At 40.3% G+C, this 18364-nt stretch overlaps 1 protein-coding gene across 11 annotated transcripts in view; it reads right to left on the bottom strand.

Annotated features, from left to right (window-relative positions):
- The window catches only part of GAPVD1 (GTPase activating protein and VPS9 domains 1), a 69292-nt gene that overhangs the window by 23139 nt on the left and 27789 nt on the right, over window positions 1-18364 (bottom strand). For 3 of the 11 annotated variants that reach the window (XM_032257236.1, XM_032257235.1, XM_032257237.1), the window contains 9 exons: window positions 16258-16431; window positions 13371-13511; window positions 11223-11357; window positions 10662-10781; window positions 8135-8215; window positions 6246-6323; window positions 5742-6112; window positions 1518-1605; window positions 485-565 (listed from right to left, as the gene is read on the bottom strand). In XM_032257236.1, coding sequence (XP_032113127.1) covers window positions 485-565; window positions 1518-1605; window positions 5742-6112; window positions 6246-6323; window positions 8135-8215; window positions 10662-10781; window positions 11223-11357; window positions 13371-13511; window positions 16258-16431 — 1269 coding nt within the window. Of the gene's footprint in view, window positions 1-484; window positions 566-1517; window positions 1606-5741; window positions 6113-6245; window positions 6324-8134; window positions 8216-10643; window positions 10782-11222; window positions 11358-13370; window positions 13512-16257; window positions 16432-18364 lie in introns of those variants that run through there. The other 8 variants (XM_032257238.1, XM_032257242.1, XM_032257240.1 and 5 more) reach the window with 4 other exon arrangements.

The raw sequence follows: 18364 nt of genomic DNA, 5'->3' as shown, positions 1-18364 counted from the left end.
AAAAAGGAAACAATTAGGTGAAACAGAATTTCACTGTGATCCCGAATAATCAAGAACAAACTATAGATGAAAATAAATGTAGAATTCTATGATCACTGTTAGAGAAAACTATTCAATCAATGATCCAAAGATAAAGCATGCACAGCACTGAAACTGTCACCACGCTTTCCTAAAAGGCATTGTGTCATAATCCCACTAGATGGCGAGTTGTAGGGTACACCTAGAGGCTCAGGATCAGGGGCCTCATCATAAACAGAGTAATGATAATGAGGATGATGATGGTGGTAGCAGTCTGCAGGAAGAGCACACTGAGGTTTACTGTGGTTGCCAACTGGAAACCACAGAGCTATGAAGAACATACTCCCCACTGGACACACACAGACACACTCTTCTAAAAAGGCAACGCTTATGGTACCCAAGAAAAAGTGTTATGAAATATGTGCTCTGGGAATGAAGGAGCCAGGAAGTCCATGGGTCTACAAACCTGTGAGTGTTGAGAATCTGTCAGGCCCCAGATCATCTTTGTCTTTTTCTTGTTTTTCTTTCTTTCTAAATGGTATAGGAGCTGGAAATTAAATAAAGTCAGTAGTGTGACATATAACATACTGCACTACTCGGAAGTTAACTGGTGTGCCAAAATTTCTAAGCGAAAGGAGGCTGAAAAGTTTAAAAGCTAAGAAATTAAAAATGTTGACTGATAACTGTCCTCAAAATAGTATTGAAGGTTTTTAAAGGAGCTTTCAGAATCTGCTTTGGAGTCATCTGTCATAGGAAGAATGATTTAACAGGAATCCATTGGGACTAAATCAAAATCACTGACTCTTAACCTCTGCTCAAAAGCAACACATTCAAAACTCCTAGTTTCATTCCCTCCTCCTCATCAAGCGGCTTGAGTATGGCATGAGAGCAGCTCTCCCCAGAGTTCCTGAGTGCCACCGTGTTGAGAAGAGGCCTTTGGAAGAAGTTTCTATCTTTACTCCTGGATGATCTCTCCTTTCAGGAAAAGATGTTTTGCCAACTCAAATGATGCCAGGCTGTTCCAAAAAAGTAAACAATTTTATACAGCTACCTTTCAAAATAAACACTCACTGATATTTACCATATAAACATTCTCAATGAACATAGACATAAAAAGCTTAAATTTATTCCAGGAATGTAAAGGATGAATTCTCAATGTTTAATTATCAGTAGTGTCCCATTTGCCTGCAATAATTAATAGCAATACATATGTCAAAAGTCCTTATGATATTTCAACTTCAATGGTATGTGATATTTAAACAATAGCGACAAGCATGACTTCCATTTACGAAACCACTACCACTTCCTGCAAAGAACAAGAACATTTCTAAAGCTCTGCCTCAGCATTCATCTGAGTGAAACCATTTTCTACACCCTCAAAGTAGCTAGAAACAGGCCCAGCAAGTCTCACAGAGGAACTGAGATATTGGCTCTCTGAAGAGATTCTGGGGCTTCGCTTCTTATTGCTAATACAGCGTTCTAATATTTTATAAAATTACCTTTAGGCATGGCTGAAACAAAACGTTTTCTCCACCAAGGTCTGTTCCTGTCTGATTTCTCATCATCGCTATCTTTGCGTTCTTCAGTCTGTAGAAAAAGTTGGAGGCTTTATTTGGAGATTGATAGCAGGATAAATTACTAAGAAAAGGATTTTTTTTTGAGACAGGATCTCATTCTGTTGCCCAGGCTGGAGTGCAGTAACACAGTCACAGCTCGCTGCAGCCTCAACTTCCCTGGCTCAAGCAATCCAACCTCCCCTCAGCCTCCCAAGTAGCTAGGACCACAGGTGTACACACCATCACGCCCAACTAATTTTTTTTTTTTTTTTTTGAGACAGAGTCTCACTCTGGCGATAGGTGCCAGGCTGGAGTGCAGGGACGCATATTCGGATCACTGCAACCTCCGCCTCCCGGGTGCAAGCAATTCTCCTGCCTCAGCCTCCCAAGTAGCTGGGACTACAGGTGTGTGCCACCATGCCCAGCTAATTTTTGTATTTTTTTTAGTAAAAACGGGGTTTCACCAAGTTTGCCAGGATGGTCTCGATCTCTTGACCTCGTGATCCACCCGTCTCGGCCTCCCAAAGTGCTGAGATTACAGGCGTAAGCCAATGTGCCCGGCCGCCCAGGTAATTTTTAATTTTTATTTTGTAGAGATAAGGTCTTACCATGTTGCTCAGGCTAAAAGGATTTAAGTAGGTCTGTGAAATAAGAAAGCCAGTCTTGTTTGCCTTAAGGCAAAACTCTTCTGATTGCCTTACAGGTGCCTTTTGAAGCACACTGTCATCTGCTTGAGGGTAGGCACTATCTCCTTACTGTTAATAAACCGAAGGCTTAATACAGAGCCTGGTGTAAATGAGGCACTCAATAAATACTTATGAAAAAAGTGAATGCAAATAAACTCCAGAAGAGCAGTAGAGATGGTAGCAGTAGTACTAATAATAAAACCAAGTGTACCATGTGCCAGAAGCTGAGCATACTAACAATATATATCATCTCATTTAATCTTCACAGTAACCTCAGAGATAGGTCCTTTATTAGGGCCCTTTTTATAGATGAAAAATATGAGACTAAAAAAAAAGTTATCTCCCCCTCTTCCTCAAAGTTACACAGCATATATGTGGCACAGCTGAGATTCAAACCTAGACCTAACCAACTTCAAAGTTCATGTTTTGATCACCAATTATACTAAGTCATCATTAAAACATGCAAAAGGGGCTGGGTGTGGTGGCCCATGCCTGTAATCCCAGTACTATGGGAGACCAAGGTGGGTGGATCACCAGAGGTCAGGAGTTCGAGACCAGCCTGGCTAACATGGCGAAACCTCATCTCTAAAAATACAAAATACAAAAATCATTCGAGTGTGGTGGTGTGTGCCTGTAATCCCAGCTACTTGGGAGGCTGAGGTAGGAGAATTGCTTGAGGCAGAGGTTGTGGTGAGCTGAGATCATGCCATTGTACTCCAGCCGGGGCAACAGAGTGAGACTCCATCTCAAAAAAAAAAACAAAAAAAAAACAAAACCCAAAACAAACAAAAAAACATGCCAAAGGACAGGGACTGTTAATTCCTTTACTAGCCTATCAAGTGACCATGGACAAATCACTTAATTTCCATTTTTCATCTACATGCCTGGGATAAAGAATTATCAGAACCCTAGCAGAGAGATGAGGGCATCTGTGCCAGGAAAGAGTTAATTTAACAGTGGGGAGGAAAAACTGATTACATACAGGGGAACTGATCGAATAAATACACACATGAAAAATAGTGAAAATAGATTTCTCACTGTTGGAGAAAGGAGTTACAAATCTGGAAAGGAAGAAAGATGAAACAAACTATTGTGTCAGGACTAGAATTAAATGCGTCAGTGTAAGTTCATGGTCCTATTTATGGAGAAAGATAGATAAAGGAAATATACAGGTAAACATGAGTATACACACACACACACACACACTCTCTCTCTCTCTCTCTCTCTAGCTCTGTCCACAGCAAAGGAACACCGTATCCAGAGCTCAATTTCCAAAACAGCATTTTTCATTGAAAGAAACAAGGGTGTTTGGAGAAAGACCAGACTAGGACAAAGTACAGTATCCGCTTGTAACATCTTGTGCCAGAAAGTAAAACTATGCTCAAAGAGTAACAGCAGTGCATCAAAAGAACTCAGAAGCCAGCCCGAAGGCGCTCCCACTGGCCCAATCAGAGACAATTGGGCTTCAAAATAAAGAAGAGTGACAAACCCTAACGAAGACAGAAAACTGGGCCAGGCATGGTGGGTGGCTCACGCCTGTAATCCCAATACTTGGGAGTCTGGGGTGGGAGGATTGCTTGAGCCCAAGAGTTCAAGACAGGGCACCCGGGCAACAAAGTGAGTCCCCATCTCTACAAAAAAAAAAATTAAAAAAAAAAAAAAAAATTAGCCAAGCATGTGGTACATGCCTATACTATCCCAGCTACCTGGGAGGCCGAAGTGGGAGAATTGACTGAGCCTGGGAGGTTAAGGCTGCAGTGAGCAGTGTTGGCACCACTGCACTCCAGCATGGGTGGTAGAACAAGAGTCTATCTAAAAAATACACACATACGTGCGCACGCACACACACACCCCTTTTAAAAAGACAGAAAACCATGAGACCATAGACATAATTATAGGTAGATTAAGTTAAAAATTTGATGAAGAACAGTATAGTTACATATTTTTTAAGTACCCTCTCCCCAAAATACTTATTAATTATAAAGGGAAAAAGAGTAACTTTACAGTGGCGAAGCCTGGAAGACAACACTTCATCAAATTATCCAAATGAACACTGTAGAAATGGGACAAATTAAAACTGTGCTACCTGACAAAGTGCAATGAAAAAAAGTGTCATTTCAGTGATGTTCCTGCCAAAGATGGATAACCTCAATCTAATCATAAGAAAACATCAAACCTAAAATGAAGAGTATTCTAGAAAACAAATGACCTGTAAATTTCAAAAGTGTCAAGGTCATATGAGTAAAAAAAAAAAACTGAGGGCTGTTCTAGACTGAAGAGACTAAAAAGGCATGACAACTAAAAGCAGCCTGTGATTCTGAATAGAATCTTTTTACTATAAAAAATGTTATGGGAGGCTGGGCACAGTGGCTCACACCTATAATCCCAGCACTTTGTGAGGCCTCGGTGGCTGGATCACGAAGTCAGGAGTTCGAGCCCAGCCTGGCCAATATGGTGAAACCCCGTCTCTACTAAAAATACAAAAATTAGCTGGGCATGGTGGCAGGCGAGTCCCAGCTACTAGGGAGGCTGAGGCAGGAAAATCACTTGAACCCGGGAGGTAGAGGTTGCACTGAGCCAAAATCATGCCACTGACTCCAGTCTGGGCAACAGAGCAAGACTGTCTCAAAAAAAAGTATTTATAGGGACAACTGGGGACATGTGAATGGGGTGTGAGAACTAGCCGGTAGTAATGTATCAATGTTCATCTGCTGAAGTTGATGGTTATACCATGAGGTGCAGGAGAATCTGACAGTTTGTAAAAACTTACACTAAAGTGTTCAGGGGTATTAGAGCATCAGGTTGGCAACTTGCTCTAAAATAGGGAGAAAGCGTTCTTTTATTGTACTTCCAACTTGTTTATAACTTTATCATTGTTTAAAACAAAAAATAAAAAATACTCATTGGACTGGGCACGGTGGCTCATGCCTGTAATCCCAGCACTCTGGAAGCCGAGGTGGGCAGATCACACGGTCAGGAGTCTGAGACCAGCCCCACCAACATGATAAAACCCTGTCTCTACTAAAAATATAAAAAATTAGCTGGGTGTAGCAGCATGTGTCTGTAGTCCCAGCTATTCAGGAGGCTGAGGCAAGAGAATTGCTTGAACCTGGGAGGCAGAGGTTGCAGTGAGCCAAGAACGTGCCACTACACTCTAGCCTGGGCGACAGAGTGAAACTCTGTCTCAAAAAAAAAAAAAAGAAAAGAAAAAAACTCATCTAACATCTCAGAGGGATACTGTTAAGGTTTAAATATAAATAAAAATTGCTTGGAGAGAAGCTAAAAGTGTCATAAAAATGCAAGACAGTATTACTACAAAACCACAGCTGTTTAGGTTGCGAGCACATCAGATTGACGAATCATCTTTAATCATGACTACTCTCCATCTGTAATCCTAGATTTATATATTCCACGTAATTTCAGATATCAAGAGAAACAGGCAGGCAGAACGCAATTCTTCTTCACGGCCTATGTCCCATACCTCTCCTCTTGAGGAGTCCTTACTCGGGGATGAACATGACGAGTGAGGTGCAGCCACCAAAGAAGTAGCACCAATGGCTGCAGCTGGAGGGAGTTCCCGCTCTTCATTTCCTGGACGCCGGTTCCAGCTGGGGTCACTCATGGGTCTCCGGACAGAAGATACAATATCAGAGCTCCTGCTTCGAACTAGTCTCTCAGGGTAAGAATGCCTTTGCTTGAATGCCTCCATTTCAGCTGGAGTTAAAACATGGGAACCAAAGTTTGGCAACCTGGCCTCATTTCCTCCCACAGCTCCTTCCAGGATTGGGGGATCTGGTGGTGGATGCGAAGGCCTAGCATAGTGAACCTTTGGCCTTACCACAGCGGAAGCCCCTACAACACAGGAAAAAAAAAGAGTTTTGTAACTGAGACACAACTTATCTAACAAAGGCATTAACAAAGGGGTTTGGTTTCCTCCTCCTCTCTATGACATGAGTGAAAAATGGTTTTCATTTCACTGGTTTACCTTCATGTGAAGACAGTGGATCAAACATGGCCAGCAGAGACTCTGACTGAGAAGGAGGAGAGGTCAGCTGGTGGGCACCTAAAACAGGAGGGAAACTGTGAGACCAAGCTAGAACTCAGGACAGATGGTCTCAACACAGTTCAACATAGTTCAAAGGGTTCTAAGTATTCAATTAAAAGGGCTCTAGGTATTCTCTGATGGTTCCTTTTTTGATCAACTAGAACTTGAGAGGCATACAAGAAAAAAAATCAAAGTGTAATTACTTCCAATTTATTCTATGTTTTTTTGTTTGTTTTTGAGACAGAGTCTAACTCTGTCGCCCAGGCTAGAGTGCAATGGTGCAATATCAGCTCACTGCAATCTCCGCCTCCCAGGTTCAAGTGATTCTCCTGCCTCAGCCTCTGGAGTAGCTGGGATTACAGGTGCCCACCACTACACCTGGCTAATTTTTGTATTTTTAGTAGAGACGGGGTTTCAACATGTTGGTCAGGCTGGTCTCAAACTCCCTACCTCAGGTAATCTGCCCACCTCGGCCTCCCAAAGTGCTGGGATTACAGGCGTGAGCCACCGCACCTGGCCCATTTTATGTTTTCATTAGTATCTTCATATACAGATTTTCTTTACATTTAAGTGGTCTGGCATCTACATGCCTGTTACTTCTAATGGCCAAATGCAAGTATGGTTCATGCAAAGAGAACAGTGCCAGAAGACCTAAACCATCAACTTTTCAGAATGTCACAACTTCCCTGAGCCTCACCTTCCCCTCATCTAAAAATATAGGCGCAAGATCAGGTGTGGGGGCTCACACCTGTGATCCCAGTGCTTTGGGAGGCCAAGGAAGGAGGACTACTTGAGTCCAGGAGTTCAAGACCAGTCTGGGCAAGATGGTAAGACCTTGTCTCTACAAAAATTTATAAGAACTAAAAATTTAAAAATAAATAAATAAAATATAAATATAGGGACAATACTATGTACAGACAGGGTATAAATAAAAGGTTGTACCTTCTGAAGTTCTAACATTGCTCTCAGCAAATAATTTTAAAACAGGTAAGTATGCAGAGGACGGAAATTTCAAACACAAAAAAGAAACTATTAATCTAAACGTTTTTAGTCTGAAGCTATTTTGGGGGGAGGCTGAAGCTATATCTTTTGATAATGAATGAGAGTACTATTACGCCTCTTGATTTTTACTTTTGTTCTACAGTTAAATCATTATAAAAGATAGCCTAAAACAGCGGTTCTCAAATTTCGGTCTCAGGACTTTTTTTTTTTGAAGACAGGGTCTCACTCTGTCACCCTGGCTAAAGTGCAGTGGTGCAAACATAGCTCACTGCAGCCTTGACCTCTTGGGCTTAAGTGATCTTCCTGCCTTAGCCTCCCAAATAGCTGTGAGCACAGGCGCACACCACCACACCCAGTTAATTTTTTTGTTATTTTTTGTAGAGACAGGGTCTCACCACGTTGTCCAGGTTGCTCCTCCTAGGCTCTAGCACTCCTCCCACCTCGGCCTCTCAAAGTTCTGGGATTACAGGCATGAACTATCATGCCTGGCCAAAACGTCTTTACATCTTAAACAATTATTGACCCTAAGAGCTTTTGTTTATGGTGGTTATATCTATTGATATTCCATATTAGAAATTAAAATTGAAGTTTAAATATTTATTAATTCATTTAAATATACCCATTAGAAGGTAATACAAGGGACTCTTTCTCAACCTACTCTGGTTTGGGAAGCTGTCCATTTTTTTAAAAAAAGAAAAATTTCTAATGGTAACATAAAAAAGCCTTTTTTAAAAAAAACAAAAAATAACTATTATTTTCCAAAATAAAAAATGAAAAGAATGACACTATTTAACATTTTTTGCAAATATCTTGAATGTACAGCTTACTAGAACACAGCTGGATTCTCATGTCTGCTTCTGCTTCAATGTGTTGAAAATGTTGTTGTGGCTGAAGTATATAAAGAAAATCTGGCCTCACACAGACATGTAGTTGGAAAAGGAACAATATGTTAGTAGCCTTTTCAGAAAATTGTGGATATTATTCTTTGATACTTTACTACATCTTGAGAAGTAATAGCTTTTTAAAGGGTAGCTACAAGGTAGAATTTGAAACCAAATCATTGAACTTTTTGTCCTCTTTTAAACTCACATTCTTCATATCACCGCTAATCTCACTAGAAAAGTCTTAAACAACAGGAAGCTGTCCAACTCATGCAGGTAAACACAAATTTCCAAAATGCTAATTTTTATCCAAAAGTTTTAATTTAATCACTGGCAACAAACTCTATTATTGCTTGTCTTTAAGTAACAGGATCATTTTGTTAAATTTCTTTTTTTTTAAAGATGGGACCACAGGCTTACACCACACGTGGCTAATGTTTTAATTTTTGTAGAGATTAAGTCTCCCTATGTTGCCTAGGCTGGTGTCAAACTCCTGGGCTCAAGGAATCCTCCAGCCTCAGCCTCCCAAAGTGTTAGGATTACAGGCATGAGCCACCACGCCTGGCCACATTCTGTTAATTTTTGAGATGTCTGTCAAATACCCAAGTATGTGTTCATAAATAATACAGTTTATCTGTCATTCTTTCAAGTAAAAATGATATTTCATGAAAAAAAACAAATAAAAATAAGGGGAAAAAAACACTTGCTAGTTAAGCTAACAACTCAAATAATCCAATAACTGCTTCTTAACACATCTCATTATATCTCAGATTATAGTGAAAATGCAATCGGGGTGCTTCCTATTTCTTCATGCAGAATATTAAAAAGGTGTATACTCAGGCCAGTGTGGTGGCTCACACCTGTAATCCCAGCACTTTGGGAGGCTGAGGCAGGCAGATCACCTGAGGTTGGGAGTTCAAGATCAGCCTGACCAACATGGATAAGCCCCGTCTCTACTAAAAATGTAAATTGGCCAGCTGTGGTGGCACATGCCTGTAATCCCAGCTACTTGGGGGGCTGAGGCAGGAGAATCATTTGAACCCAGGAGGCAGAGGTTGCAGTGAGTCAAGATCATGCCATTGCACTCCAGCCTGGGCAACAACAGCGAAACTCCATCTCAAAAAAACAAAACAGTGTACACTCAAGGGTTCATAGAATTAAGTGATTTTTTTTTTCATCAAAGACATTCATAAGTAAAACTTCCACTTTTGCCTATGCACCATAAGTACAAATGTCAACACAATGAAAAGAGACAATAACTTTGATTTTTATGAAAACAGTTGTTACTTCATCTGCACTCCTCCCTCAAAGGGTCTTAGGACTTCAGTAGTCCATGGAGACCATGCTTTGAGACTGCTGGTTTAGAACAGAGGTTCTCAATCAGTGGCTATCTTCTCCTCCCACGAGATCATTTTGCAATGTCTGGAGACATTTTTGGTTGTCACAGCCCCAGGGGGTAGAAGGTATATGCTACTGGTAGGGGCCAGAGATACTTAAACATCCTAAAATGCCCAGGACGGCCCCCACAACAAAGAATATCCCAACCTAAAATGTCAACAATGTAAAGGTTAAAAAACCATGGTTTAGAACAAAAAAAAAAAAAAAAACACGCAAAAATAGCAAAGGTACCTTAACACTTACCACTCAATATATAAAACCACTGCTAGCATTTTGCTATTTTCAGTACTTACTTCATGCATAGGTTTTTTTTTTTTTTTTTTGAGACGGAGTTTCACTCATGTTACCCAGGCTGGAGTGCAATGGCGCGATCTCGGCTCACCGCAACCTCCGCCTCCTGGGTTCAGGCAATTCTCCTGCCTCAGCCTCCTGAGTAGCTGGGATTACAGGCACGCACCACCATGCCCAGCTAATTTTTTTGTAGTTTTAGTAGAGACGGGGTTTCACCATGTTGACCAGGATGGTCTCGATCTCTTGACCTCGTGATCCACCCGCCTCGGCCTCCCAAAGTGCTGGGATTACAGGTTTGAGCCACCGCGCCCGGCCCATGCATAGGTTTTTAAAAATGTTTTATTATCTTGTGTGTAAAATTCTACAAAAATAAACTTTCTATGTAGTATGTTCTAGGTTTTTCTCTAAGTCATTTCATATTCTTTAAAGCATTTTAAAATAGCTACATACATTCTAATAAGTAGTTACATCAAAATTATTTAGCCACTCCATTTTTCAATTTTTAAGTTATTTCTAATTTTCTGCCAATATAAAACGTTATAAAGAAATCTTTGTGCAAAGGGCTTTTCTCTATACATGGAATTTTTCATTATGACTGATTCCTAGAAGTGGAACTAACCTAACTAAATTTAGAACACGAACATGTAAGGCCTTAAATACGTATTGAAAAAGTAGGTACCAAAGTGCTATATCAACAGACGCTATCACCAGCAATGTGTCATAGTGCCAGTTTCAACCATGGATGGTAGTCAATTTTTAAGTCATTCTCATTTCCCCCTCTTACCGTGAGTTATTTCATCCATGTCTGGACTAGTAACAGAATCTTTACCCCCAAAATCAGAGCTGCACTCAGATCTCAGGTCTTCAATCTTATTGGGAATATCCTCAGAGGTTGCGCTTATGCCTTTAAAAAAAATAGTAAAAAATAAACAGGAAGAAGAACAAAATAACCACACAAAGTATTTGAAATGTGGAGAAATTTAAACATTCTTGAATTTTGAGTCCAAGCTCTATACATGTGAGTTTAGTATTATATCCTTTATGGTACTATTACTTAAATATACTTACCTTGCTTTACACAACATAATCAGAATCATACGATTCCAAAGTAGGACAGGCTACTAAGAACAGAAACAGCTGTAGAGAGACTGCCAATTACTTCAATAGGCTCCATAAAGCCACACATTAAGTTCTCTAAGATTTCAGGTGCAATGGAAATAATTCTGTTTCCTGGAAATTACTCAGCCCTTAAATACAACATATCTCTTTGTAACGACTTTTAAATGAGAGGGGGTAGGGGGTGAACACCTTCAAATCCCTACTCCTTAAAACAAGACAGACATACCGGACACAACACTGAGGCCTGGTGTGCTGGGGCGGGAACTGACCTCCCTGACATCCGTATCATCAGATGTGCTACCCAGTCCAGAACAGCTCTCCAGTTCTTGTAGACGCTCCTCCTGCTTTAGGTCTGGAGCCTCTAAACAGAAAAAAATAAAAGGTGTGTTACATTTGTGATTCTGTTGGCACACCACAATTTCAGCTTTTGTGACCCAGATAAACAAAGCAACCAGGGCCTGAATGAAACCAGTGTAAACAGTTTTCTAAGTCTGGGCTAGTTAACAATACTAGTTAGATTAAGTATTAAAGAAGTCAAAGTTGTGATTTTCATCCCAAAGCCAGTTCGTTGTGTACAGATGAAAACATGGTTTCTAGATCACTAATGTCACAGAGTATGCTATTGGTTAACACGTGAACTGGACAAGAGAGTATGGAATAGCCTGGTATTAAATCAACCACTTCCTAAAAAGTAACTCCTATTAATATTCAATAGCAGGTGAGCTAATTCTATTGTCCCCAACTGGTCTTCAAACAAGGCTAGCATATCTGAATGCTTTAACATTATAAAACAGGCCAACCTTGGTGGCTCACACCTGTAATCCCAGCACTTTGGGAAGCCAACGTGGGAAGATCACCTGAGGTCAGGAGTTCGAGACCAGCCAGGCCAACATGGTGAAACTCTATTGCTACTAAAAATACAAAAATTAGCTGGGCGTGGTGGCAGGTGCCGTAATTCCAGCTACTTGGGAGGCTGAGGCACGAGAATCACTTAAGCTCAGGCGGCAAGGTTGCAGTGAGCTGAAATCACACCACTGCACTCCAGCCTGGGCGACAAGAGTGAGACTACATCTCAAAAAAAAAAAAAAAAATTATAAAACATCTATCAGGATCACTTTATAATTTTTGAACCAGCCGGGTGCAGTGGCTCACACCTGTAATCCCAGTGGATTCACGGCAGATCATGAGGTCAACAGATCGAGACCATCCTGGCAAACACAGTGAAACCCTGTCTCTACTAAAAATACAAAAGTTATCCAGGTGTGATGGCAGGTGCCTGTAGTCCCAGCTACTCAGGAGGCTGAGGCAGGAGAATTGACTGAACCCAGGAGGTAGAGGTTGCGGTGAGCCAAGATTGCGCCATTGCCCTCCAGCCTGGGTAACAAGAGCAAAACTCCGTCTCAAAATAATAATAATAATAATAATAATTTGAACCAAGTAAATCAACAGAATGTAATGCAGATACATAGTTTCTTATATTTGCATTCTGGTAGTTGACATTTAGTTGAAGGCAAAGATGTGTCTTCATAATCAGTAAAAAAATACAATGCATATAAAAAGACAAAGTACAAAACACTTCATATGCATTTATAGTAACCTGCACAAAAATATCCTCTCAATTTCAATGTATTTCAAAAACACATTAAACATGTTTTAGAGGGTCAAGTTCTCCCCATGATAAATCTAAATGTGTTTACTAGGCAAGCACTTGGTTTGAACTGTGCTGCTACTCTTATCCTGTCATCAGTTTGTAGGAGATACTGAACTCAATGACTCACATGGAACTCTGATAAGTTATAGAAAATTGCTTTCAAAATAACTGAACACAGGGTCAGAAAGCACCTGCCATCATAGTCTACACTATCTAACAGAGCATTTTCCCTTAATTAACAGAAAATACCCTCAACTTAATTTTCCGTTTGACATTCATAGCAATGTCATTACCTCACCTTTGTAAAATGTGTATTTGGCAGGCATGGTGGCTCACACCTGTAATTCTAGCACTGTGGGAGGCCAAGGTGGGCGGATCACCTGAAGTCAGGAGTTAGAGACTAGCCTGGCCAACATGGTGAAACCCATCTCTACTAAAAATACAAAAATTTAGCCGGCATGGTGGTACACATTTCTAATCCTAGCTACTTGGGAGGCTGATGCGAGAAGATCACTGAACCCAGGAGGCAGAGGTTGCAGTAAGTCAAGATCACGCTGCTGCACTCCAGCCTGGGTGACAGAGGGAGACTCTTGTCTCCATTAAAACAAACAAACAAACAAAATGTACATTTGACAAAATATACGTAATACAGAAGCTGGGATACCTTGCATTTAATTAAAACTTCTGTGTAAATGCAAAAGCAAACAATGATAGCATACTAACCGGAGTCACTTGGCAATACCTCCACACTCCAAGCTTCACTTGTTGTCTCTGATATGGTAGAACCAGTGCAGGGGTCAAGAAGCACTGACCCTGAACCTGGCAGGCACAGCAAACTGCCTAACATGTTCTCTGCTGCTGCACCTGTATAAACGGTGGGAAGCAAAGGGTTAACAAAGATCCTGGTGGAAAGTGCAGTGACAGTGGAGAAAAGCTAAACTAAGCTAACAAAATCTCTGGCCAGGCACAGTGGCTCACACCTGTAATCCCAGCACTTTGAGAGGCTAAGGCAGGCAGATCACAGTTCAAGACCAGCCTGGCCAACATGGCAAAACCTCGTTCTGCTAAAAATACAAGAATTAGCCAGGTGTGGTGGCGGGTGCCTGTAGTCCCAGCTACTTGAAAAGCTGAGGCACAAGAACCCAGGAGGCGGAGACTGCAGGGAGGTGGAGACTGCAGTGAGCCTAGATGATGCCACTGCCCTCCAGTCTGGGCAATGGAAGTGAGACCCTGTCTCAAAAATAAAAATGGCTGTGTCATTTTGGGACTTTGTCTCAAAAAAAAAAAACTCCACTCTACCCACCAGTAAAAATACAAAGTTCCGCCAGTCACATTGGTTCACACATGTAATCCCAACACTTTGGGAGGCTAAGGAAGGCAGATCACCTGAGGTCGAGATTTCAAGACCAGACTGACCAAAATGCAGAAACCCCGTCTCTACTAAAACTACAAAATTAGCTGGGAGTGGTGGCACAAGCATGTAGTCCCAGCTACTCGAAGGATGAGGCAGGAGAATTGCTTGAACCCAGGAGGTGGAGGTTGCAGTGAGCTGAGATTGTACCATTATACTCCAGCCTGGGCAATAAGAGCAAAACTCCGTCTCAAAAATAATAAAAAAATACAAAGTTCCCAGTTTGGTCACAATGGCACCAGACCCTTTTCACCGGTCTCCTGAAGTTTACCTCTGACTCTCCAGAGAGAAAACACATATCATTAAGTGAAGTAATTTCAACTAGCTTTAGCTTTGATTTTTCAGCAAATTTTACAGGGGTCCTTAATATTGTTCCAAAATTTAGAGCCCTACAGGGATTAAAAACATTCAGAGATATTTAACCACAGAATACTATACTGGCAAAATATATTTTCTTCCAGCACTTCTAGTCACTATTCAGGGCAATAAAATATATTCACAGGAAAATACACATCTACATAGCAACCCTCTCAACTGCAAATACAGTTTATTGCACAAATACAGCTAACTGCCAAGAACAATACTACTCTGGCATCTGGAACAAAGTAATCCAAAACCAATTAAAAAATCTATTTACACTACTTAAAAATACAAATCGAAAGTATTAAACTTTATTACACATCTGTGTTAAAAATACTCAAGTTCAAAAGGCTTCACTACTTTGGATTAAACCTGATAAAAGAATAATTCTATTTCAGGGCATGAAAAAAACTGGAAAAAAGTTAATAATAAAAATTATCTTTTAAAGATATATCATGAAATAATTATAAATAAAATAATGTCTGCAACTTGCCTAAACATAATGAGGGGAGAGAATAGGGTAGTGGGTAGGAGAACAGAAGAAACAAAGCTGGCCATGTGTGTCTAACTGCTGAAGCTAAGTGATGGGTACACTGGGTTCCTCTTTTGTATTTGTTTAAAATGTTCCATGATTTAGGTCAGGCGCAATGGCTCACGCCTGTAATCCCAGGACTTCAGGAGGCCAAGGTGGGTGGATCACCTGAGGCCAGGAGTTCGAGACCAGCCTGGCCAATATGGTGAAACCCCATCTCTACTAGAAATACAAAAATTAGCTGGGTGTGGTAGTGGGTACCAGCAGTCCCAGCTACTTGGGAGGCTGAGGCAGGAGAACTGCTTGAACCCAGGAGGCAGAGGTTGCAGTGAGCCGAGATCACACCACTGCACTCCAGCCTGGGTGACAGAGTGAGACTCTGTCTCAAATTAAAACAAAAAACCTATTGGGTACTATGCTCACTACGTGGGTGGAAAAATCATTTGTGTACCAAACCCCAGCAACATACAAGTTGCTGTAACAATTTCCAATGTAACAAATCTGCACATGTACCCCCTGAACCTAAAATAAAATTTGAAGAAAAATAAATATATAAATTAAATTTTCCGTGATTTAAAAACAAAATGAAGATGAGGGTTACAAGACTATATATCTTTCAGAACTCATAAAACAGTATCCAAAGGACTGAATTTTAGTGTATGTACATAGCACCTCAATAAATTTCACAACAAAAAAAAAAAAAAGAAGGCAGGAGGATTGCTTGAGCTTAGTAGTTCGAGACCAGCCTGAGCAACAAAGAGAGATTCTGTCTCTATTAAAAAAAAATCAAAATTTAAAAAGAAGGAAAAAAAAAAAATCTGGTTATCCTTTGGAATTTAATTAACCTTCCAGAAGCAAATGCATTTTTAAAGAGAACATCAGTATCATATTGTTGTGAAAGATTTTATGGGTATAATCTGTGAGAATTTCCATCTTAAGGTAAGGTGTTTAGTCTTAAAAGAAGAATATACCAATCAGAGACAGACTAAGAACTTATACTATGCCCTGCAAACAACACTTGACCAGAATCTAATCCACAACACTGGTTTTTCTCTTTTTTTTTTTGGCAGTGGGGAGGAGGATGGGTAAGGGATGGGATAAAATGTAGAAAGAAAAAGCACTACTTATATTTAAGAAAATAAAAAAGTACACAAATGTCTTGTTCCATACAGTTATCACAGTTTCCCAGATGGTGCTAACACATACACACATTATGTTAACCAGGGCACTGGTACTTCCTCTCATGAAACGTCAATGGATTTGAATAACCAAACTGTGATCTTTCAGAGACATTAAATGGCAGTTACCTGCAATTTCTTGCAAGCGATCTTCATCAATATTAGGGTCAAAGTCACTCCCCAAGACGTCTGTACTCCAGGTCTCACTCACTGTTTCTGATATGTCCCTATCATCTGTTAATCCCATCATGTCACGAATCTCAAACTTCCTTAGTTTATCATCAAGGTTATCTTGTGTTGTAGCTATCAAAAACAAAATTAAGCACTTTAAAAATAGTAGCACAGCAATGACTTTTTAATCAACTTTAAAGAATTTTACCTTTGAACTTCAAGTTACATATTTTTTTTTTTAATTATTTTAATTTTTTTTTTGTTCTGTCACCCAGGTTGGAATGCAGTGGCAATCACAGCTCACTGCAGCCTCCACCTCCCAGACTCAAGTGATTCTTCTACCTCAACCTCCCTAGTAGCTGGAACTATAGGCACATGCTGCCATGCCTGGCTAATTATTTTTTGTCTTTTTCATGGAGAAAGGGTTTCGCCATGTTGCCCAGTCTGGTCTTGAACTCCTGGACTCAACTGATTCACCAGCACTGGTCTCCCAAAATGCTGGGATTACATGCATGAGCCACCACACCTGGCCCCCACATATTCTATCATTACTAAGCATGTAATGCTTAGACCTAACTAGACCTAGACCTAACTAGACCAGTCAGCTTGCTACCAAATAACTATCAGCTAAGACGAGCAGAGCTCCCTACCCAATCACAGGTGAAAGTACACACATGAGTGAACTCAGTCCAAATCAGAAGGACCAACCAGTTGACCTATAGACTTGAGGGCAAAAATAAATGTTTTGGGGTGGTATGCTATATAGCATTATAGTGGCAAAAATTAACTGATAAAACCATACTAAAAATGTTTTTTTCACTTGACTTGGATAGCTCCCTTCTGCATTTAAGAGTTTTGTTCACCTCCCTAGACCAATTTCCCTCAATCAAGTTCTTTTTTTTCTTTTTTTTTTTGAGACAGTATCACCCTGAAGCCCTGGCTGAAGTGCAGTGGCACAATCATGGATCACTGTAGCTTCGACTTCCCTGAGTAGCTGCAACTATAGACACACACCTCTACCCTGGGTTTTTTGTTTGTTTTTTTAGATACTGGGTCTCCCTATGTTGCCCAAGCTGGTCTTCAACTACTGGGCTCAGGCAATCCTCAGTCTCCCAAAGTGCTGGGACTATCAATTCACCTCTTAATCCAGCATTTCACAAAACATAGACTGCCAACCACCTACCTCAGAATCTCCCAGAAAGCATGTTAAAGAGATATTTGTTCAACTTCTTTCATAAGCTCATATGAAAGTTCCTCCACTTATGCAAAGGCCTCCAGTGGATGCCTGAAATTATGGATAGTACCAAACCCTATATATTCCATGCTTTTTTGATTTGACAAGCAGTGACTAATAGGCAGGTAGTATATATATGGATATGCTTAACTAAAAAATGATTAATGTCAGGGATGAGATAGAGTAAGATTATGCGAGATTTCATCACATTACTCAGAATGGCACACAATTTAAAATTTATGAATTATTTCTGGAATTTTCCATTTAATATTTTTGCACCAAGGTTGCCTGGGTAACTGAAACCATAGAAGGTGAAACCATGGATAAGAAGATACTACTTTATTATTTGAGTTTTCTCTGTTATTTATAACAAACTTAATCCTGATACACTGATAAACAAATCCAGTAAAATACAGCATTACTTTTTCCAAGCCACACACATTCCAATGATTTAATACTCTTTTTCTTTCTAAAACTTGACTGAACCAGAATTTCTAGAAGTAAGACTTGGGAAACAGAATTTTTAAAAAGCTAACCAGGTAATTCTTATGCATGCTAAAGCATAAAAATCACTCTCTCAAATCTAGTTGAGGGCATAATCTTTTTTTTTTTTTTTTTTTTGAGAGGGAGTCTTCCTCTGTCAACCAGGCTAGAGTGCAGTGGGCCCATCTTGGCTCACTACAACCTCTGCCTCCCAGGTTCAAGTGATTCACCTGCCTCAGTCTCCCAAGTAGCTGGGATTACAGGCACCCGCCACCACATCCAGCTAATTTTTGTATTTTTAGTAAAGACAGGGTTTTCTTTCTTTTTTTTTTTTTTTTTTTTTTTTTT

The sequence above is a fragment of the Sapajus apella genome, unplaced genomic scaffold (genome assembly GCF_009761245.1).
Source record: "Sapajus apella isolate SASKATOON/1434 unplaced genomic scaffold, GSC_monkey_1.0 scaffold97, whole genome shotgun sequence".
Lineage (NCBI taxonomy): Eukaryota > Metazoa > Chordata > Mammalia > Primates > Cebidae > Sapajus > Sapajus apella.
The sequence above is the reverse complement of the archived record's forward strand: the minus strand, read 5'-3'. Positions and strand labels throughout refer to the sequence as shown.